General features: G+C 45.6%; 1 protein-coding gene across 4 annotated transcripts in view; it reads left to right on the top strand.

The window, feature by feature from the left end:
* Window positions 1-22746, top strand: part of Itga6 (integrin subunit alpha 6) — a 65266-nt gene extending 42520 nt beyond the window's left edge. For 3 of the 4 annotated variants that reach the window (XM_021660310.2, XM_060390459.1, XM_060390458.1), the window contains 16 exons: window positions 1041-1139; window positions 1377-1438; window positions 4809-4969; window positions 5123-5266; window positions 7236-7351; window positions 7458-7647; window positions 7746-7829; window positions 7930-8009; window positions 8165-8242; window positions 8337-8439; window positions 9726-9899; window positions 10774-10872; window positions 10968-11078; window positions 11160-11258; window positions 14518-14643; window positions 20189-22746. In XM_021660310.2, the coding sequence (XP_021515985.1) occupies window positions 1041-1139; window positions 1377-1438; window positions 4809-4969; window positions 5123-5266; window positions 7236-7351; window positions 7458-7647; window positions 7746-7829; window positions 7930-8009; window positions 8165-8242; window positions 8337-8439; window positions 9726-9899; window positions 10774-10872; window positions 10968-11078; window positions 11160-11258; window positions 14518-14643; window positions 20189-20350 (1888 nt within the window). In that variant the 3' untranslated portion in view covers window positions 20351-22746. Of the gene's footprint in view, window positions 1-1040; window positions 1140-1376; window positions 1439-4808; window positions 4970-5122; window positions 5267-7235; window positions 7352-7457; window positions 7648-7745; window positions 7830-7929; window positions 8010-8164; window positions 8243-8336; window positions 8440-9725; window positions 9900-10773; window positions 10873-10967; window positions 11079-11159; window positions 11259-14517; window positions 14644-17700; window positions 17831-20188 lie in introns of all 4 variants that reach the window. The other variant, XM_021660311.2, reaches the window with a different exon arrangement.
* The last annotated feature ends 1039 nt before the right edge of the window (window positions 22747-23785 follow it).

The raw sequence follows: 23785 nt of genomic DNA, 5'->3' as shown, positions 1-23785 counted from the left end.
TTAAGTTTGCCTCATCCTCCAGAGTACCTGGGACTGTGTCACCAAGATGCGATGTTCAATTTATTTTATTTGTATGTTGTTTGAGTCGGGGCCTCACTACGAAGCACTGGCTGGCCCTGAACTTAGATAGTCCAGGAAGTCCTCAGATTTGCAGTCCTCCTGCCTGAGCACCCTCACGTGCTGGAATCACAAACATGTGCCGTTATGCCTGGCTGTTTTGAACGCTTCTGTATATGTATGTTTTGAAAACTTAAGTAAAACAAGGAATATTTGTTCATTCATATAGTGAGGCAGGTTCTTGCTGTATAACCTTAGCTGGCCTGGAACTCCATATGTAGGCCAGACTAGCCTTAGACTTATGGCAGCCCCCCTGCCCCTGCATCCTGAATACAGCAACGCTCTGAACGCACTTGTTCTTTGACTTGGGGGCTCTGCTGCTGGAGATTTGTCTATAAGTAAGCTCTAAGCACAGGTTTCTGTGGGGTTAGTATGACTGTTAGCATGGCTGCTGGTGACCACTGGTTACACAGAGGCCACTACATCATTGTCGTTAGGCTAATTCCTTATCACATACATATGACCCGCCATCTGTATGCGCTAGGAGGACCCCCCCCTCCCCGTGTTAAGGAATGAGACATAGCTCCACAGAGGACAGGTAACACAGAAATCTCATGTTTAGTTGAAACTGCATTTTCACATTTGACAGGAGGCTGTATTTGTAACAGAAACATAGACAGGTAGCGTGTCTGAAAAGAACTCACAAGACTACCTGGGTGTTGGTGCATTATAATGGAGAAAGAGAGTGTTTGCTGGGAGACATGGCATGCATGAAGTCTGCTGTTGTTTAAATACAGTACAGCTTTAAATACTGTATAAGTTAAGTCTGTATTCATTAGTTCTTTGATTTGTCCCCACAGTAGGGCAAGAAGTCACACCTACACATATTCGTTTTCCTGAGCTGCTGCAAATACTATCTACTGTGTGAATGACTCAAAAGATAAGAAAAGGCTTAGCTTGCTCTTCGCTCCTTTTGTCTTCAGATCCCGGCCAGTGATTAACATTCTGAAAACCGTCACGGTGACCCCTAATAGAATTGACCTCCGCCAGAAGTCCATGTGTGGGTCACCTAGTGGGATATGGTGAGTCCCTTTTGTGATCCTGGGGGCTGGCTCCGCTCTCAGTTTGGGGATGACCCACTTTCACCTGATGAGCCTTAAGGAAGGCTCAGGGTGTGCCGGACAGAGGAGTGCTGTTCGGTGGACATATTATCTCCGAATCAGTGGGCAGAGTGGACATTGGAAGGCTGGGGGACAGGGTGGGGATTTTCTACTGCCACAATGCATCTTTTAAGAAATAATGTGTTTGATTTCATGCAGCCTCAAGGTTAAAGCCTGTTTTGAATATACAGCGAAACCCTCTGGTTATAATCCTCCAATATGTAAGTGCCTACCTAGTACAGAAAAAAATCTGTCTGCCAGGTTGAAAGTTCTGTGGTGGCCAACGTGAGCCTGCAAACCCTTGTCTAGGGGATGAAGCTCATCCGTGGTCACTCCTTTCATCGGGAGGGCACAGCAGCGTGAGGGAAGGAAGGCTCTCCATTTGGTCCCCATTTGAACTTTCCAGAGCAGATGGTTTGGGACAGAATGCCTTGGGGAAAGCACTTATCTGCTGTCACAACAGCTTCTTCCCTTTCGGCCTTTGAAAAGTGCTGTGGGAAACTGGTTGCAAGGTTGTGGGGTGGCGGTGGTGGAAAGGCGGCTCCGCTGCTGCTGCTGGCAGGCTCACCAGCTTAGCCAGCCTCACCGCTCTTCCCAGTCATTCCAACCCCGTCACCCAAGCTGTGCCCCCAAGTACAGGACCTTGAGCGCCTAAAGGCTTGTCCAGACGCCCAGGGCCCTGGCTGCTGCTCCCAGCTTCAACGTAGCTCTGGTTGGCCCAAGGACAAGTCCTTGGCCTTTGAGTTTAATTATCTTGTCAGTTAAAGCAGTGCCTCTAAGTCATCATTGTCTGGGGTTATGAAGATGATCAAGGAGAAAACCAGATGGAGGGCTCTTTGCCTTTTAAATTATTCTCCTTCCTTTCTCTGGGACTCAAAACAGGATTTTCGTTCGTTCGTTTGTGTGTGAGTATGTACGCATGCTGTGTAGCTGTGAAAAGTCATCTGCAGGTGTTTTTCTTCCTTGCTGGCTGTAAGTGAAGCTCACGTCTTTAGCCGAGCTGGCTGGCCAGTGAGTCTCAGGGCTGGCCTTGTAAGCACAGACTGCCATGCTTTTCACATGGGTTCTGGGCATCCAAACTCATGTCCTCAGGATTGTACAGGAGACGCTGAGCCATCTCCACCTCCCTGGTGCTGGGATGACAGGCAGCTCATGCCTCTTCAGTTGGAAGAACTCCTTGATTATGCTTACAGAGTAGTAGGATTTTTAGAACCAGATAAAACAGGATGTCCACAAAAATCCCTAAGCGTAGTACATTGAGAACCACCTCCCAGTCTCCCACAAGCGAGCTTATTGTTGGACCGTGAGATCCTCTCTTACCAGGCCTCCCATTCGGTGGTACGTGCCCACAGATATTTATAATTGAGCCTTAATGAGCATTCTTGGCTTGATCCTCCGAAGGTCAGCACAGGTGACCTGCAAGGATTTTAAGATGATGTGAGTTGTCCGGAGGTTACGGAGGGTCAGCATGGGTTTGATAGATAAACGGTTTTAATGTACCTACACCCTCCTTTACTTTTGCCCATGAGGGGCACTCAGCATGGGAGCCTTCGTCTGGTTCATTGTGAAGTTAGCAGGTCACTGATAAAAGGATGATGTCAAGGCTGCAGAAGGCCAAAATGAGCAGCGTTCCATTTGGCGGCTATGACATTTAAGGATATTTCAGACGGACAGAAAAAAATCGCTATCAAAGCCATCAGTGCTTCTAAATTCTGGTGTTTCATGTCTGAATAACCAGCACTTCAGTGCAAAAGTTACATCACACTGTGTGTGCACATACACACTAACACAGTGTGCATACAGTGGCATGGAGCCGATTACTCCAGTCCGTTCGTCTCTGCTGTAGACGGTATTTCTATCAGGTGTCGTGGTAGTTGGTAGGGATGCAGTGAACAAGGGGGAGGCAGCTGCAGTGTGGTAACCTCCAAGGGTTTGGAGAGAGAAGTTTCTCAGTGGCTCACAAGGAGCCGGGACAGGCTTTCTGGATAAAGTGATGTCTGGGTCAAGGTCTGAAGAGGAAATAGGGTTTAGTTAAGCAGATCTGGGCAGGATAGAGAGGAGAAAGAGGGGGGAGGGGCAGCGAGACCTGGCCTCTAAGCCTCTGGATAAAGCAGCCTGCTTCTGTGTTCCAAGCAGAGACTCTGGAGCTCTTGATGCTTCTGTCCCCTGCTGTGTGGTTCTGAAAGTCCTTTTCTGCACTTACAAAGAGGACATTAAAGCGCACAGTCTCACGGCTGGGGGCGTAGGTGGCTGTGTTAGTATACAGGGCTTGCCTAGTCTGCTCAGCGTCCTGGCGTAATCTTGGCACTGTGTGAATTGTAAAGCGCTGGCCCGAGGATAGCCGCATATAAAGCCAGGTGGTGGGGCATGCACGAGATTCCAGCACTCAGGAAGTGCAGGCAGGAGGATCTGTTCAGATCATCTCTAAACTTCATAGCCTACGAAATCAAACAAACAACAAACCCGCAAAAAGATTTCTTTCACCCTAGCATGAATGGTAGAATTGCTTAGTTTTCTACATTTTCTGGAGCAGAGTTTTGTCTGTCCTGGTCCCTGTCCCCCCACCCCACACAGAGGCTGTTTTCTCTGCTCCTCTGCGCCTGCTCACATGCTTTCTTTCCTCCCTGATGGTTTAAGTGAGTGCCTAATGAATGTAAGTAATTAAAGTACTGGCCCATGAAAAGCACAGTTAGCAACCTCACCCAGTGACCCAATGAAGAATGCATTCCAGAGTCCAGAAGTGAGCTCCTGACCGTCCAGATCCTGGCCTGCCTCCAAGCTGCATTAGCAGAGGCAGCTCGGCATTAGTGAGCAGCCAGCCAGCTCTGCCGCAGGCGAGAGGCTTATGGATAAAAGCTGTGTTGGGCTGACCAACTGGCTTCCAGCTGCTGAAAGGATGTCAGCGAAATTCGTCTGTCTGTGTCTGATTATCTGTCTATCATCTATCCGTCTATTATTTGTCATCCATCCATCCATCCATTTATCTCTTATATGTACTATCTATCTGTGTCTCTTGTTTTTCAGACATTCACACTGTAGCCAAAGCTACCTTTGAATTCATAGCAATTCTTCCCTTTGCTCGCAAGAGCTGGAGTTACGCATTTCTCTTGCTCTGCTCTCAAGGACTTCTCTGTCTGTAATGTGTGTGTCTCCTTTACTTATTGGCTCTAAAATGCAAGTGCCAGCTCAGCTTCAGGAGCCTGCTTTCCCAGACACCTTTTCAAATAGCAAAGACCCCAGGTGGGGAGGCACAGGCTAGAAGGGTCCCAAGGCAGGACCATTGGGTACTTACAGTTTTCTCTAGTGTTCTGTGGGTTCCTGAAATCCAGCCAGGAACTGATTGATCTCTAGCTGCTGCCGAAAGCTCTAGCTTGTTCTTGAGCTCCCCCAGGTGGTCCAGTGAGAGTTTAACTTTAAAACAGTAACAGCCTTGAGACGAACAAGTGGATTAAAAAACCTCTCAGGGTAGTAGAAGTTCCCCTACCAGGGAGAAACAAAGGTTATGGGGCAAAGTGCTGTTGTACAGAGTTGTAGCCCAGGGGGCGTGGAGATGCGCTTTAGGTTAACATGATTTTGTTCATTTCAACCTAGCCATTGTGGGCATACTTGAAGCTGAAAAAGAAAGACGGAAGGCTGGGCTGTCATCACGCGTTCAGTTTCGAAACCAAGGTTCTGAGCCAAAGTATACTCAGGAGCTCACCCTGAACAGGCAGAAGCAGCGGGCTTGCATGGAGGACACCCTCTGGCTGCAGGTGAGTGTGCGCCAGCGCCCTCCCCGCGGCGAGGAGAACAGAATGTGGCTGCGTTGGCTGATGCTTAGGTGTCTGCGCAATTGCGCCGTCATCATTTTGGAGGTCCGTCTGCGTTTTTGACCACACTTACCCGTGCCGCCGCATGCCTTGCAGGAGAACATCAGAGACAAGCTGCGGCCCATCCCCATCACTGCCTCGGTGGAGATCCGGGAGCCCAGCACCCGCCGGCGTGTGAACTCGCTTCCCGAAGTTTTTCCCATCCTGAACTCCAATGATGCCAAAACAGTCCAGACAGATGTAAGCTTTCCTGGCTTTTGTTCTGCCAGCGTTTACCATACCTTGATGCTGAACCTAATGTCTCTGAAGGCCACAGAACTAGGGATTTGTTTTATGGGCCACTTCCTTAGGGCCAGGTATGATGGTGTGGTGCACACCTTTAATCCCAGCACTCAGGAGGCAGAGGCAGGAGGATGTCTGTGGAGTTCAAAGCCAGCCTAGTCTACACAGCAAGTTCTCAGTCAACTCGGGTTTAAGGCACAACCCTGTCCAAGGGAAAAAAAAAAAAAGAAAGAAAACAACCAACAAAAATACTACATATTTCTGTATCCATTTTTGGCTTCTGAGAAGTTGGTTCTCAAATTAGCAGCAAAGATAGAAACCTGTGAGATGGAATTTGGGGATCATGTTGAATTTGTCTTCATTATTTTTGTCCCCTAGTCCTTACTGAAACTAAACTTTCATTCTCCTGTTGTTTCTCCTATACTTGACATGTTTTATTTTACCACAGAGACCAACACAGTATGATGACAAATCAAGAAACAGCAAAACTTAGCAAAGCGAAAAAAAAAAATTCACAATGAAATACTTCAGTGTCTAGTGCAGCTTGGGTCTGTGTAGAAAGAAAATGTGTATTCTATGGCCTGCTGGATATGTCCTGTGAACAAGACCTATGTCCTAGGTCAGAGTAGAGATGTTAAATGAGCCCAGAGAAGCATGACATCTTGTTCTGGCATTATTATTATTGTCATCGTTTCTTTTTTCAAGACCGGATTTGTCTCTGTGTATTCCTGGCTGTCCTGGAATTTGCTCTGTAGAATTAGGCTGGCCTTGAACTCACCTGCCTCCTCTGCCTCCTTCTACTGCTGGGATTAAAGGTGTCCCTGCCACAGCCTGGCTGTTAATATTTTGATAACTGTTTTGGTGCTGGGAATTATACCCTGGGCCTCCCAAATGCTTACACGCCTTGATCTGACATTACATACTAGCTGTCAGTGAGTAGGATGTGAATGTGGCCGAGTTGGTGGAGTGCTTGCCTAACATACACAAAACCCTGACTTCATTCCCGAGCACACGTGAAAATGGCCAGGTGGCCATGCCTGTGATGGGAGGCAGAGACAGGATGGTCAGAAGGTCAAGGCCATCTTTGACTCTGTAGCAGCTTTGAGACCAGCCTGAGCTGCCTGACACCCTATCTTCATAAAACCCAAAAAGACAAATCCAGCTGCTGCTGGAGCGGTCACTCTGAGGCTCTGGGCCGGGTGCCACACAAGAGGACTTATCCTGTTGTGGTGGCACATGCCTGTGATCCCAGCACTTGGGAAGCAGAGACAAGTGGATCTCTGTGAGTTCGAGGCCAGCCAGAACAGCCAAGGCTACACAGAGAAACCCTGTCTCAAAAAAGCAAAATGAAAAAAAGAAAAAGGGAAGACTGGCTGTTTTCAGTGTAAGTCTACACTCTGTCCGTTGTCTTAGTCACCAGTTAGACTTAGTCTTGTTCTTTATACTACTTGTTCTGTGATGCTTTACATTTTACTATGTTGCTAATTCTTGTGTACATTCCCAGCTCCTGAGCCAAGTCAAACATGACAGGAAAGGAGATCCTCCTTGTTCCTAGTTGTGCTTTCCTCATGTGTACAACGTGGCTCAGAGTGATAGGGTCTCCTCAGACTGCTGTGAGGAGTTAAAATCTGTAAATCACTTTAGGCAGCATAAGGCCGTTACACAGCTGCCCTGAAGATAAAGCAGTGCTCTCTCCTACGAGACCGTAGCGAAACCTAGCTAAAATGAGAAGTTAAGTGCCCTGTCTAACGCCACACAGCTAAGCAGGCGTCAGAGTCTCCATGGCTTCGGGGACTCATGCTCTGCTGCGCCCCACTGCCTTGACCTGGGTGAAGTCACTCTGGGAGAGCAGGAGGCAGGTGTGTGGCAGGGGCCTGGACTGTGAAGACCCCTAGGAACTGACCTCTCTGCGTTTGGTTCCTTCCAGGTGCACTTCTTAAAGGAGGGATGTGGAGACGACAATGTCTGTAACAGCAACCTGAAGCTAGAGTATAAATTTTGCACCCGAGAAGGAAATCAAGACAAATTCTCTTACCTTCCAATGTAAGAGTCAGAAGCAGAAATCACTGGCACAGGGATTTGGTCACTAAGGGAACAGAACACGCGGTGCTGAGATTCTCTCCCCCAACCCCTTTTTTTTTTCCAATAGTCAAAAAGGCATCCCAGAATTAGTCCTAAAAGATCAGAAAGACATAGCTCTGGAAATAACAGTGACCAACGGCCCCTCTGATCCGAGGAATCCCAGGAAAGATGGCGACGATGCTCATGAAGCCAAACTCGTAGCGACGTTCCCAGACACTCTGACATACTCGGCCTACAGAGAACTCAGGGCTTTCCCCGTGAGTGTCTTTAAGAAGCCAGCGGGAGGGAGAGGCCGAGACCACCCAAGTGAACAAACTGTGACACCAAATCCCTCCCCATGCCTTTTCTACCACAGGAGAAGCAGCTGAGCTGTGTCGCCAACCAGAATGGCTCCCAAGCGGACTGTGAACTCGGAAATCCTTTCAAGAGAAATTCCAGTGTAGGTGATGCCTCTGACCTCGGTCTTACTGTTCTGAATACCAGTGCTGTGTCCAGAGGCCTGGCCCTTGGTAACAGACCGCTCGTGTGTATTTTTTTAGGTTACTTTTTATCTGATTTTAAGTACAACCGAGGTCACCTTTGACACCACAGATCTGGATATTAATCTGAAGTTGGAAACGTAAGAGTTACTTCAACCTTCCCATTCATGCTCGTTCCATGAGAACCCGGGAGTCACTGAATCAGCCCTGATCTAACTCATGAAAGAAATGTAATTGTAAATGAGAAAACTGACTGTTCAAATAAAACCCATTGTTTCCCCCCGTTCATTTTCAGAACAAGCAATCAGGATAATTTGGCTCCAATTACTGCAAAAGCAAAAGTGGTTATTGAATTGCTTTTATCGGTCTCCGGGTAAGTGTTGTGTATGGCATAACAAATCAGCGTTTGAAAGAGCCGTTTATAATTTTCACTAAAACGGGTATTTTTTTTTTTTTTAATTTGACAGAGTTGCTAAACCTTCGCAGGTGTATTTTGGAGGTACAGTTGTTGGTGAACAAGCAATGAAATCTGAAGATGAAGTAGGGAGTTTAATAGAGTATGAATTCAGGGTAAGTCAGAGCAATTGGTCCTAGATCCAGTCTTGATAAGTCAAGGTTTGTGACTGACCATTGGTTAACAAGATGCTGTTAATCAAGTCTTGTTAATCAATGATCAGTCACAAACACCTGAAGGGAATACTCAGTTGAAAATATTTGCTGGTCATTAACAATGGAAACTTTGTCCTCCCAAGTAAAGAAAAACTGTCACTCAGCAGGGACTCTGGTTCCAAGTGGAGTCTTTCTGCCTGCTCTTCTTAGGGAGCTGTACCGTGCATGTATCTGTAGATGCAAAGTGATATTTTTTTCCTCAGAGTCTATAAAACAAAAACTTCTGAGCAGTTTGTTGTTGAACTTAGAATGTGGAGTTCATTTGTTTCTTTGTTAGAAAGCCATCTTTCTGACGCTCTTGGCTGAGAGAATATTCACATTTCCGTCCCTTGCGCAAGCCCCGTTCTGTGATGGTGAAATAGCCTGGGTATGTGCCAGCAGGGGGCAGATAGATGATGGGCTCACAGTGGACAGCACAGTGACTCTAGGTTCAGTTTAACGGACTTGAACCTGGACCGTGATGTTTGCCTATACCTCATATGGAATTGGGTCTGCATTGCAAATTGAGGTCCTGAGATGCTGGTGAGCACTTCTGATGAGGCCTGAAATTCGAGAATGGACTTGGCCCTAACCCAGCACTCTAAAGAGGCTCAGCACTCTAAAGTTCTCTCAAATGCTGGCCAGTCGAGTTCTGTGCAGTCAGATGAGGCTGGAGAGCTGTGCCCCATGGTACAGGGAGGCCACTCTGCCTTCTCTCTCCAGGCCCCCGTTGAACAAGGCTCCCGTGACCCCAGTGCTCACTCGCTCCAAGCTGTGGCTCTCCGGAGTCTTCCCTGTGGATCAATGGCAGAGACAGCCATCACAGTAGGGAGGTTTTCCAGAAGCAGGAAGGATATGGGTGCTGCTGCTGGAGGAAAGGCTTTGTTGCCATCTGCCAGACAGGACGCTCACTGAACAATTCACAGATGCACCCAGGACTCTCTCAGGGCTGCTGTCAGGAACCTGTCATACCTTCACACTCCTGGATTGAACTAGCAGTCCTTTCTCTTTGACCTTTTCCCCCTTCTATTTTTATGAGAAGACTCTTTTAAGTACAGCTGCCTGTTTTGCACACCCCGTTCCTGATCCGTTTGGGGGATTTGTGTTGCTGCTATAGGATTATGCTGAGTATTTAGGCAGTAAGAAGTGCTCCTTAATGTTGCCTTAAAAGGATTATATTGTAGCGATTATCTGTTGTTCCCTGACAGGTGATTAACTTAGGTAAACCTCTTAAAAACCTCGGCACAGCGACCTTGAATATACAGTGGCCCAAGGAAATTAGCAATGGCAAATGGTTGCTTTATCTGGTGAAAGTAGAATCCAAAGGTTTGGAGCAGATCGTCTGTGAGCCACACAGTGAAATAAACTTCCTGAAGCTGAAGGTAGGTTGACGGGTCTCCTGCCCTCCCAGGTGTCATTGCGAGCTGCTCGCCCTTGGAGGGGCAGACTCCGCCCCGCTAGGGAGACTGCACCGAGGCCTTTTGCCTTCTCCTGTGGTTGTGAGGGCTCTCATTCATAACTGAGCGACCCAGTCAGGCTAAGGCGTTTTTTGTTTATGCTGATGAATGACTGTCGTGGATCCTCCACTTGCTGGAATGAAGGACATTCCCTAAAGTGTTGGGACCCGATAAGGCCGGCACGGAAAACTGGGAGATTCCGCTGGGGGATGAACTGCAAGGAGCTTTAGGGAGGCACCGGCATGACGCGGAGCGCGCTCGTTCTTATTAATAGTTCACAGGCTCCCTTACTGTGTCAGGCAGGACTGAGCACTGTGAGTTAGTCTCTGTTATCCCCACAATGGCTGTGCTGAGAATTGGAGCCCCGGTGACCTCAGAATGGCTCCGCTGCGAAGAGATAGGTAGATTCTGCACCTCAGCTCCCACTGATTTCAAAGTCCACACCCTCTCTACTGCAGCACGATTACATGTGTGAAGTCCAGTGTGATGAGTCTCTGCATGGTCCGTGAATGGCTCTATTACTTCTCCTTTAAAGTCTGAGGGTTTTTGCTGTTCTTGTCTGGTCGGGGCTGCCCCGGAACTCACCACACTGGCCTCGCAATCAGAAGTCTGCCTGCCTCTGTCTCCTGAGTGCTGGGGTTAAAGGCGTGAGCCACTGTGCCTGGCTTGGCTGTTTATTTTTTGAGGCAGTTTTCATGGAGCCCAGGGTGATCTTGGTGTAAATTTGGCTTTATTTGGAAGGCTTATGTGGCAGTGGCAAATTTACATGAAGTTCGTCTGTTTCGCGTGTTTCTTTTAGGAGTCTCACAACTCAAGAAAGAAACGGGAGGTTCCTGAGAAACTGATAGACGACAGCAGGAAGTTTTCTCTGTTTTCTGAAAGAAAATACCAGACCCTCGTGAGTATTTTCCTGGGCTGTGGATGTGCTCTGTGGAGATGGGGAGCGGCCTCCCAGAGCAGAGCGGTGGGTTCTGACCTCCAGTCCCCTCACAGAACTGCAGCACCAACGTGAACTGTGTGAACATCCGGTGCCCACTCCGAGGGCTGGACAGCAAGGCCTCCCTCATTCTGCGCTCCAGGCTGTGGAACAGCACATTTCTAGAGGTGTGGCTCTCCCCAGCCCCCCGGAGGAATTTGCTACTGCCAAGGGCATCACTTTCCTAACACGTCTCTTGTCTTCCACAGGAGTATTCCAAACTGAACTACTTGGACATTCTCGTGCGGGCTTCCATCGATGTGACCGCTGCTGCTCAGAACATCAAGCTCCCTCACGCGGGCACTCAGGTGAGGGCTGGTTCCCTCAGACCTCAGAGCTGGCCACTTCTTGACTGGCCGCAACCTGAGGTCACCTTCTTTGGTGCTCATACTCTTCAGGTCGTGTTGTTTCTTAAGGGACGGTTTGAGGTTCTGCTTCATGAAGGTGTGTTTTAATAGAACTGTTGAAAAAAGTAAACTGGAGCTGGGCCTGTGAGTGCAGGCCTGTTGATAGCCTAGCTGCTCAGGAAGCTGCAGCAAGGCTGTCATTAATTCAGTCTGTCTGGACTTCAGAGTGAGTTCAAAGCTGGCCTGGGCAATTTAGTGAGGCCCTATTCCATACGAAAACGTTTAAAAGGCCCTAATAGTAGCACACGCTTTCTGCCACCTCACAAGGCCCTCGGGTCAATCTCGGGTGGTGCACACACATACCTTAAATAAGGAAGCCTGGCATCCTCCATTCAGCAGAGCTTCGGTCCAGAGGAGAACCAGGGAGCCACACAATGGAAGGCTAGCTTACAGGACAGCGGAGAATGAAACCAGCCCGTCCCTGACGCTGCGGCCTTCCCACGATAGCTGTGCCGTGTGTGGCCAATGGTGGTTACCAGAAAAGCTACTTCTCTGCATATCTGGGCTCTAGAAGCCACGCCAAGTACAGCTAGAATCCCAGCACTTCGGGGGGCACAAGCAGGAGGGTTGGTGCAAGTCTGGGGCAACCTGAGCTACGTAGTGAGTCCCAGGTTAAGAGAGAGAACCGTGAGACCCTATGTCAAAAGCCCTGTAAATGAATGGATGAATCAACCATCGACCTAGAATTGACTTTTGTAAAATAACTCCCTGGTGTGTCCTTTGGAGCAAGCCTTGGCCATGTAGCAGCCTTTCCAGTGGCAGAGAGGAGCTGTCCTGTCTCCTTGGACACCTTCAGAAGGAAGGTTATCTCCCTTAACCATCATGTGACTTCTCGGTGGAGCTGAGTCCACAGCTCAGCTCCCAGTTTCTCTTCTTTTCCTGGAAGGTGGTAGAACTCAGGGCCCGAAATACTTCCTCTCTTGGGCATTTTCTCTTATCCAGCCTCCTAGCAGAGATTCTTCTCTGCGTGACCCTGCCACCTTTATTTAATCCTTTTAGATTAGCCAATGATTTCTTCTATCTAGAGCCCATTTCCTTTGAAAATGGAGACGTTTTCTTATCACAAGGCTTCCACTGCCTTCTCTTTTCTGTGGACCTCTGGGCAACGAGAGCTCAGGCCCTATCCTGGCACTCTCCTTGTGTATCTGAGCGTGCAGGTTTTCAGCCTGAACATGGGAGCTTGGTTTGAGCACAGGCCTTCCTTCTTGATCCCTCACTTAGTATGAATTACACTTTCATCTTCATCTCAACTCTCTTTCTTTCTAGTCTGAAGATGATTGGCAATAGAAGCAAAATAGATTCTGTAACTCAGTTTTCTTTTACTCTAATCCTGCTTTAAAAAAACAACAAACAAAAAAAAACAAATGAAAGAAAGAAAACTAAGAAAATTCTGTGTTTATTTATTGCCCAATTTCAAGAGTTTAATGTTTGTCACTCAGTAAGACGCTTTTAAATTTAGACAGTGCCATAACAAGCGAAAACAGAAATCACACAGTTGAGCCAGGTAAGATGATTGTATTTTGACATCAGTTAAATTAAATCCGAATGGCAAATAAGCACCTGTTAAAACACACAGGCGTCGCCCCTGTACTATGGTGCTAGAAGTGAAATTTAATAGAATTTAGTGTCAAGAATTTCAATTTGGGAGCTAGAGAGATGGCTCAGAGGTTGAGAGCTGCTCTTCCAAAGGTTCTGAGTTCAATTCCCAGCACCCACATGGTGGCTCATAACCATCTATAATGAGATCTGGTGCCCTCTTCTGTTGTGCCAGAATTTCAATTTGATTTAAGAGAAAAGGGGGCTGTGTATGTATGCGCACATGTCTCCGTTATATTCCTAAGAACCGGGTAGGTAATATCCAAGTTTCTTGCCTGCTGAAGCTAGAAGAATTGTACTAGGTAGAAGTAAAGCCTCCATTCTTCAGGGCAGTGAGATTTTCTTTCTGGAGGCTTCAGATTCAGAGAACTTGAGATCCGTGTTCTGTTCAAAGATTAGCTTGTCTGTGCAGAACACCCAGAAGTAGGTGGCTGGCGCCTTTGATACCTACGCCAGGTGATTTATGCTGCTGTTCAGTGAGACTGGGCTTTATAACATAGAGTCATTTGGAGCAGGTGTTTTGGCAGTTCTGGTGTGGCCTCTCTACTGGTCACTGGTGATAAAATTGAAAGTACCAGTGGAGCGTGAGCCCTCTCTGCCTTTGACACATGATAAATGAGGGACCCGTGGAAAGCTTCCCCAAGGTAATGCATAAAGTTTAATGAAACCAAGGGGAAAAGTTGTCGGGAATTGTAAAGTCCTATAGACATTTCTACTGAGCTGTTAAAAATTGCTGAGGCAACTTTTTAGGTTTGGGGGTAAACACTTTTTCACGGGTGTTTGCCATCAATCAAGTGCTTAGAATGTAAGCTTCTCGTTTCTATAGATTGAGCGCTAGGCTGCATCCGAAGGGACCTAGTTTGTCCATACATATATATCTACATTTTTTTAAAAGAGCAAATTGTGTTATTGTGAGGGTCTTTAGTTTGATAGCTTAAGGAAAAAAGTCAAATGGCCCCTCTGTTATAAAGCTCACCGGCTATTTCCCTGCATCTTTGGAATCTGAGGTTTATAGAATAATTTGCACCCAAACTGACCGTTTTCTTTCCATTGCTCAAAACTGACTAAAAGAAAGCATGATCATTCTCAAAAGGATGCAGGTTAGAGGTTGGAAGTGGGCTTTGGAGGTAGGGCGTTTACAACGCATGTGCAAGGCTTGACCCCAGCACAACACAGCACAGTTAAAAAACAAACCAACAAAACCAAAACCAAGTAATTGTGAAACACAACTAGCTGCTGATAGTTCCGACTGAAAGGGGAATGATGGGTACTTGGTGACTCATACTTTTCTCTGCTTTTCTTAAAACAAAACAAAATCAAAACCCCTAAGATCTAATAAGAGTTAAATTAGCAAGGAAATACAGCCCAGGCCTTTCCTGGAAAAGCCTGTGGAAGCAGTATTCCGTTATTGAGAGAAAGGGGCTGTCACGGGAAAGTGACTTATGCGTCAGTGCACTTTTCATTCGCAACGTGTTCAGGGGCAGAACTGAGCAGAACTGAAACCATGAGTGCCTGATGTGAATGGCCGCCTGGTTTACAGTGGTCTCTCTCTCGTGCCCTTTAGGTTCGTGTGACGGTGTTTCCCTCAAAGACGGTAGCTCAGTATTCAGGAATAGCTTGGTGGATCATCCTCCTGGCTGTCCTTGCTGGGATTTTGATGCTGGCTCTATTAGTGTTTTTACTGTGGAAGGTAAGTCATGTCTGTCACTTGTGTTTTAGAAGTAAACTCCACATTAAAAAAAAAAATTGAGTATTGAGACTAACACGTGTTTATTTTCTTTTTACATTGTTTTTTTCCCCAACATTTTATCATGAAATATACAGCAACTCTGAGAGAATTTTACAATGAATACCTGTTTATCTACCTAATGATTTATATATATTTAAAGATTCTTTAGTTACATGTAAATAGTTTGATATGTAATTCAGCATGTTTGGCAAATAACAATTTGATTTTTACTACTTTATTTAGCATTTTCCATACCTAAGATCAAACTGTTAAGACTAAGCCAAATTGACAGATAACACTTTAACCTGAATGTAAATTCCTGCTAATTTCTCCTTTTGTAAAGAAGCCTTCCTGACAGCCTCTGGGAATCATTACCCTTATGTCTAGATTAGGAGCAGAAAAACATGATACGATAAATAGTCCATCTGGGGGTTTCTTGGCCTGTAACAAGTGAGATGAACATCCGGGCTCAGTCTGATGGCCCTCATTAGACTTTGATTTTCTGACTCTGCACTTTTATCACTGTGTGATAAGCTTGCCCTGCGTCCTACCTAAGGAGTCTGTCATCAAAAGACCATGTAGGAGATGGTTATGAACTTTGGTCCACCTCTGTAGGTCTGTAGAGAGTACAACCTCTGTAGGTCTTAGGTGAGTCCCAGGGAGTAATGGAGGTCCACCGCCCTTATCTCTGTAACTCCAGATTGCAACACTCTGTGGAAACTGGAAGCTTTGACTGACTGGGTAGAACCTGTGAAGGGGATATTCACAGTCATGCTGTTTTGTCTCATGAGCTGTCCTGCAGAAACACTAGCATTCCTATTACAATGCCGTTGCATATGTAACACTTCCCAAATGCCTCTCTTCCAGAGGGTTTGGGGTGAAGTGAGAAGGTGCTAGGGTCCATTGTGTCCACTGTGTCCTGGAGTGTGGCACACACGAAGGGTGTTCTGACTTTGCAGTTTGGAGTTCATCTCACCCCCGCCCCACCCCCGTCATTCTCCCAAACAACTTCCTTTTGCGAGACTGAGCTGGTACCAGACTTGCTGTCTGTCGATACCAGTGGCCTTCCCGATACGGGGATTTTGGTGTTTACTCAGCTGTGTCTCAAGCATTAGGTTTAGCTGGCAAATACAGCTAATCAGTATTTGGTACAATTGGTACAATTATCCGATACTAATAAGTCCCTTTGGGGTGTTGATACTCGAGCATGATCTTGTACTCTCTGGAAGAGGTCACAAGGTCAGACTTGTCTGAGAGCAGATCTTATTGTCAGTCTTCAGTCCTTGTGTAGTCTTGGCCGTAGATGCAGAGGTAAGATACCTGAGCCATATAGAATGTTAGGCAAATCATTTCATCCCCCTGCGACTCAGTTGTTTAATAGCTGGGTCAGACTAAATGATCTCAGTGGATTCTTTGACGCACTTAACTTCCAGACCCTGAGGTAGATTCTAAAATGATCAGTTATCTTCCTCAACCTCCACGTGAAAGTAGTCAGTCTTGTTACTTTATACTCTTCTTTATAAACACAGTTATTTGTAATTAAAATCATGGAGTTTTAGGACCTGAAAGGGTTCTAGGGTCCAGGGATATAACATGGCAGTAAAGCAGCCTTAGAAGATGGATGGAGCCCTGGACTCCGTTTCTGGCACTGTGGAAGGAAGAAAAGGAGGGAGAGGGGATGGGTGGATTCTAGTTCAGCAGCCTTTAAACTGAGCTGCATCCAGCTACCTCAGTGTCAGAGGTACAATGGAGAGCTCCGCTTTACCAGAGGACTCCTGGCTTTATCTTCTTAAGTTCTGGCTGTTGCACAGGAGTTCTTTTAGAAGTGAAGCACAAAAGTCCTCAGGGATCTTAGGGCTATTCATTTTTTGCTGGCAGTGGTGGCACACACCTTTAATCCCAGGGCTTGGGAGGCAGAGGCAGGCGGATCTCTTGAGTTCAAGGCTGGCCTGGTCTCCAAGACAGCCAGCACCACACAGAGACATTCTGTCTGGAAAAAACAAAAGACTATTTGTTTTTGGTTAATGTTCCTTCCGTTCTCATTTACCACTTCTTATGAGGGCAGCTTGGCTATGCGTGTTCAAGCCAGTGCTTCCCAGTACAGAGTTCTGTAATATGGAAATGTCCTAGAATGGCCCCATCCCATGATAACCAGGAGTCGCCTTTGGCTGGTACAGTGGGAGAGTCGAATTTTCAGTTTAGGTTTATCTAAACTGAGTGGCCGTGTCTGTCAACAGACAGGCAGGCCTTACAACAGGCAGGCCTCCATCTTTTTCCTTCCTGAGTTGCTGGACAACTCACACAACTTGGCCAGGAAATTTATTTGGCTAAGTTTTATTTCAAAAGATAGTCCCCACAGCCTATGAACAGGATGAAAGTAAACAGGAAAAGCTCTCCATTGTTGAATGAAGGACGTAATAGCAGAAGGTGGAATTACATTTTTATACTCATTTAGAGTGACCTAAACTGAGGAACATGGGTTTCTCCCATTCCAGGGTCACATGGTGGTGCGGAATCCAGGAAAAAGGATCACTCCTTCGTTCAGATTGATTGTGGGTGATTCACCCTCCAAGTTGGTCTAGACAGTAGAGAGTATTGTTCTGTAAAAATTTACTGCAAAAGCAGATAAATATCTATATCTATATTTTGTTTTGACTTGTGCTGAATTTTCCAGAATTTACTTTCCATCCTTTGTTTCAGAGGTGAATGTTTTGACCTTTTACAGTGTGTTCTGCAAAGCAAAAAAAAAAAAAAAAAAATCACCTGACGTTCCAATCTAATGTGCATGCATTTATGCATTTTCCTTTTAGGATGGCCTCAAGATTTCTGCTACAAATAGAAAAGTCAGTTAGTCAATGTGTCATCTTTATCTAGAGTCACCAAGTGACAGACGAGGCTAAATGCGGCACAGGGTTACAGGGCAGTGACTGCTCACTTAGGTTCAAATCAGAGGTGTGCTTTTCTTTAGCCTTTAACCACGGAACTGTAAAATTGACTGAATCCCTTGCTTCCTTGTAGTGTGGTTTCTTCAAGAGAAATAAGAAAGATCATTACGATGCCACCTATCACAAGGCTGAGATCCACACTCAGCCGTCTGATAAAGAGAGGCTTACTTCCGATGCATAGTATTGATCTACTTCCGTAATTGGTAATTGATCAGTGTTTTTCATCGCTAGCTGTGGGACCTGCTGTGGTTGTGGTGGCTAACTTAAGAGTGACAGCTTGCTCTGTGTGTCCCATTAACAGCTGTTTCCAAGTGTCCACACTGGCTTGCCTTGCTTGGATTTATCTATTTATTTGTTATTTCCCTTGAAAGCTCAGTTCGTTGTTTTCGTTAATGCACAAACAAATCTTCCATGGCAGGTGAGTTATTCTGTACCTTGTTAAAAACATCACCACAGCAACGAAGACAGTCACGCTGTTTGTCTAATTAGGTTTTTAAGAGCTCCGTAGCAGCCCAGTTGGCCATGTGTTGTCCTGTCGTGTTCCCCCTCGGAATTTCAGAGGTGCATGAGAAATCCGCCCAGATTTCGCGCTCACTTCGGAATTTCCCGGGGAAGCTCTGTCGACTGCCTGCTTAACCTGCTGCACGTGTGACACCTGTGTCTCTGCCGGGAAGAGGGTTCCTTCCATTGGTCGTTATGTAGTTGTCCTTGCTCTTAGAGTGATGGGGGGCAGGCTTGGGGTGCTTTTCACTGTGGCTTGGCCCGGCTTCTACACTAGCTGAGCATGCATCTTCCTCTTCCTTTGTATTCCTCCCTGGCTCAAAGACCATTACAACAAAGAATGATTGTCTGCACATGGGCTTCCTGAATACTTCAGGACATGGTTCCTCTGCCCAAGTAGCTATCAGCATGCAAAAAAATTCTAGTACCAAAGTGTTGTGGTAGTTTATCCTTCAACATGTTGTAATGGAGTTTGGCCGTGTTTCCCATCCACAGCCACTTTCTTCCAACTTGGTTTTTCTCCTACAATTTGTAAACCCGGGGAAACAGGGATTGTTGGTGATTCCTTTTTCTTTTCTGTGGGGAAGAATGGCTGCAGTTACTGCTACAGTTCCTTTCCGTGGTGTGGACAACGTGATCCCAACACAGCCATTTTAATTTTACGTTCCAAACTTCATTTCCATCTGTTTTTAAATGGGGTAGACAGCAGTCTTATTTTATAATAAATGTATTGGCTTTTCCACACAGAATTGTAAATGAGCCCTTAGAGAAATGGCCAAAACAAAAGTCTAGGCCAGTTTGGGCTATTGACTTGTGATTTTTGTCTTGCCTCATGGCATTTTTATAACATGACCTTCATCAATATTAATATTCTATTTCTGTTGCTGACACAAACTAAGGACATTCACTGACCATCCTTCATAGATCTTTTTTATAAACTTCATTTTTAAATTTGAAAAACTGCCTTTCAAAGAAGAAAATCATGTAAATTCTTGTTGATAATTTTTATCTGGTTCACATTTTAGGCCTATTTTTAAAATGTACTTTGGTTCAGATTGGATTTCTTTAAAGTAAATGATCTTTAATAATTTGGCTTTTCCCCTTTTCCCTCCTTTCTTCCCTTTTTGTTTTTGGACAAAGAGAAGTTGGGGAGTGTTCAAACATTGAGTGTGGTGGTACTGTCCTTGAGTCCTATGAGGTTCATGAAGTCACTAAGAAAACAGCTCCATTTGGAAGCACCCCAATGTGTCTAACCAGCGCTCCAGGAGGAGAGAATAGTCTTAAATGGACCCATTAGAACATGGCATACCCAATAGTCTTTGTCAAATTACTTGTGATCTGATTTACAGTTTATTAATGGGAGAGGAATGGAAAGTAATTTTCTCTCTATTCCCTAGAAAAACGCCACTTAAGCTAAGTGTGGTACGCACACACCTGTTATCCAGCACTAGGGAGCGTCAGGCAGAAGGATGTTGAGTTTGAGGCAAGCCTTGGCTACGTATCAAGCTTCTGTTTCTTACACACACACACACACAAGTTGTTTTATAATGATCTAGTAATGTGAAAATTAGATCTTTTACTTACATGGTTTTATTTTATTAAAGCACTGTTTTAAAAAAATGTTTAAATTGTTAGTCAAAAAATAGCTGAAGTTGTAAAATGTCAAGATAAAAACTGACTTTGCCATCTGCAGTCCCACATCCATTCTCTCTGCTCATCCCGTTCTTTTTCTTTTTTCTTTTTTTTTTTTTTTTTCTCAAGACAGGGTTTTTCTGTGTAGCCCTGGCTGTCCTGGACTCAGTCTGTAGACCAGGCTGGCCTGGAAATCACGGAGATCTGCCTGCCTCTGCCTTCTGAGTGCCGTGATTAGAGGTGTGTGCCACCATGCCCGGCTGGCTCTTTCTGTGTTTTGTTTCTTTTGAGAAAACAGTGTCTTCGAAGCCCTCCACAGGTAGACCTAGCCGAGCTGAACGTTTAGATGTTCTGATTTGGCGGCTCTGGTCTTCAGCTTAACTAGCTTCCGTCTTGTTTTTCTGTCCCCCTCCGTCCCCGCTCTCCAGTGTGGATTCTTTAAGCGCTCCAGGTACGACGACAGCGTTCCCCGATACCATGCTGTACGGATCCGGAAAGAAGAGCGAGAGATCAAGGACGAAAAACACAATGACAACCTCGAAAAAAAACAGTGGGTCACAAAGTGGAACGAAAACGAAAGTTACTCCTAGAGGGCACAGGAAGCCTCGCACTCCCCGAAATCCCTCCTGTTTCTTCCAGCACAGATGTTCAGGTGGCTTCAGCCTGCTCAGCCTGGGGACAGAGCACGGGACCTGCAGTATCAGCTGTGGATAGCGCCACACCTAAGGCTCCTGTTTTGCACAGCCAAATTTAAGACTAATAGAGTGGATTTTTTTTTTTTTTTTTTTTTTGTCTTTAACTGCCTTAATTTAACTTTCCGGGTTGCCTTTGGTTTTTGGTGTGGCTGAGTGAACGCCCTGGGACCGTCCCTCCTGACAGCACAGCTGGAGGCAGGCCCCACCACCGCCGGTGCTCACGGAGAGCCCATCCCAGCCTGTCCCCACAAGCACCCCTTCCCGGAAGGTCGGAGAACCTGCAGGTTGACTGCCCCCTGGCTCAGGACCCCGCCACCGGATAGCTGCGTCTCTGTTGAAAGTTCTGTCTTGAATGTGCAATAGAAGGTGATGTTCCCATTTGGCCTCCTCTCTCCATTCCCCGGAAGTGAGGATCCTCGCCGGTGCTAACTGCACCCAGGTTCCTTTCTCCCTCATCACTGAAGCACACGTGCGACAGACTTGAATGCTAGTTACATTTGTTTATATTATGATATTTATTTTTTTTTCCTTCAAGCCATCTTGCTGTTGGCAAATAGGCCAAAGATGCTTCAGGTTGGTTTAGGCAATCAGAATGCGAACCTGGGAAGTCGGTTCTTTTTGTTGTTGTTGTTTTGCTCAGATCTTAATTACTACCACAAAAAGAAAGTTCTTTATAAACATGCAAGGGTCGTTGTGATAACTTGAGCTTCTCTGTAAGTGATATCACCTCCTTCCTGGCAGACCCAGAACGTTTGGCAAAGGAGGCTAGCTATAGGATGTTTCGTCCTCACTCACCCAGAATCGGGTGGATTCATGGTTTTCAGCCCTGTGTGGAACTGTCGAACTGCGTGCTGTAAGCGCAGATCTCTTGGAGGAAGTGAGCTTGCTCACTCACTGAACTCTACAGCCTGTGTGCTCGCCGCTGCCGGCGCTGTGCGTTCAGTGCTGAAGGGAGCACCTCGGTGGATCCAGACCAACCCAGTGCCAGACTACTGAAGCGCATCCGTTGCCAAGAGGGCCACACCAAATGGACAGAGTGCCATGGCACTGAGCTGTTAAGTGTCATCGGAACCAGTCATCCAGAGAGTCCATGTTTGACTTTTTTTTTAATTGTTCACCCCAATCTAAATTCTTCTAAATGATTTGTGACTACTTTGACAAGACCTTTAGGCCTGAAGCAGGAGGGTTAGCTCATTGCTAGAGTGCTCACCTAGCATGCCTGGGCCCACCTTGGTTTTCATTTGTTTGTAAAAATGATAGGAGGGGGAAACCAGTTATTTTTCTATATATTCAACAGAGATTGACTACATTATCAAAGCTGAGCTTTTAACTGTGCTTTAAAATAATTAAGTTATGTGGGGAGCAATAGCAAACAGGTGCTAATTTGGCTGGATATTGTGTAAGCAGTTCTCTGCCTTTTTTTAAAGACTGGGTCTTGAGTAACCCAGGCTGGCCTTGAACTTCTGATCTTCCTGCCTCCCCATTCAGGGCTGGGCTATGATTGTAGGTGTATGCCACCACACTCGGCTTCATTCAGTGCAACTGACACCAGGCTTTGTGCAAGCTAGACCAGCACTGTACCCCAGCCACTACTACATCTTTTAAAACAAGAAAACACTGCTAAATGCGCCACTGTTGCTTTGGAGTTCTCTCTCTCTCTCTCTCTCTCTCTCTCTCTCTCTTTCTCTCTCTTTCTCTCTCTCTCTTTCATAAAATATTATACCTTTAAGATAGCAAAGCCTTTTATTCTGGTTCTACTTTGGCATCTTCACTCAAAAATAATTTTACCAATGATACCTTGTTTACAGAAAGTTCTCTGCCACAGGTCCTAATAGTGTTTAAAGTCTCAGTTTCTTGCTCGGGTAGCTTGGAGCCTCACACATTGGCTTTAGAGGACACAGCAAAGAAGCTGATAGCTTGACAGTGTTTGTAGATCTTTGTTGTAAAAGTGAATGTCCTGGAAAGCACTGGAAGGGAGTTCAACAACAAAGAAACAAGAATGTCATGCTGTTTAAATTTATAATTGTTTAAAATGTCATCTCAAGTCAAGTCACTGGTCTGTTTGCATTTGATAGGTTTTTATACTAACTAGCATTGTAAAAATTATTTCATGATTAGAAAAATACCTGTGGATATTTGTATAAAAGTGTGAAATAAATTTTTTATGAAAACGTTCAAAGCTTGTTAACACAGCATTGTGTACGTGAAAGCAAACTCTAAAAGTATAAATGACAACCTGTGTTGCCTTTCTTTGTACTTCATCAAACCAAAGTAAAGCTTTCAATATTTTTTTTATGTGTCCCATATAATTTCAGAACAGCCAAAGGTGCCCGAGGCGATACACTATAAATGTGGTTGAAGGTTTCAGCGTCATTGATTTTAATGTGTGTGCTTGTCTGTGTGTAAGTACACATGAGGAGGAGAACAGCTTCTGGGAACTGGTTCTGACTGCTGTGTGCCACCCGTAACCACAAACTCGGGCCTTCAGGCTTGGTGGCAAGTACTGGCTGAGCCATTTCACTGGCCTCTAGAGCTGTTGTACTAAATCTTCTTTTGATTCTCTTATTTAGCTGATGGCATGTCTTTTTTTTTTTTTTTAACAAGTCATAGAAAATAGTCCTGTAGGTGGTTTATTCACGATACCTACAAACAGGGAGCTGACTCTTCATTGATGCTCCACTTCAAAGACTTAAGCAATAATAAATACTATGGCTTAAAATGAAAATTCTTCTTTTCTTTTTTTTTTTTCCCCCAGACAGGGTTTTTCTATGTAGCCCTGGCTGTCCTGGAGCTAACTCTATGGACCAGGCTGGCCTCTAACTCACAGAGATCCGACTGTCCCTGCCTCCCAAGTGCTGGGATTAAAGGTGTGTGCCACCACTGCCTGGCAAAAATGAAGATTTTTATGGCCATGTTGCTTTCTTCCTAGGCTACACGGTGAAATGTGAGACTAGTTCAGCTGTGATGTGACATTCAGTTACTGTCTAGGGCTGATTTGACAGAATCCACGCATCAGAAAATACTTTCTTCAGTTAGATGTAAGCAGTTTTCTGCAACTTCTTCTCACTGGATTATCACAATCAATACAAGAAAATAGAGTGAATACAGAGTGTCTATGTGATGTAGCAAACCCTGACCTGAACACACTTCCAGTCTGACATATATTGTTCGCCTACTGTCTTGAGTAACTCCCATTACAATTGTTAAATGTCGAGTCTTGCCCTTCTTGGGTCTTTGAAAATAAACAGGTGTCCAGTGAAGGATGTAATCAGTGCTTTCAATTACCATGACTTAGGCCAGTGCCTTTTCATAGCTTCGGTTCACATACCT

This window comes from Meriones unguiculatus, chromosome 8, assembly GCF_030254825.1.
Source record: "Meriones unguiculatus strain TT.TT164.6M chromosome 8, Bangor_MerUng_6.1, whole genome shotgun sequence".
In the NCBI taxonomy this organism is placed as follows: Eukaryota; Metazoa; Chordata; class Mammalia; order Rodentia; family Muridae; genus Meriones; species Meriones unguiculatus.
This window is presented reverse-complemented; position numbering and strand designations above follow the sequence as displayed.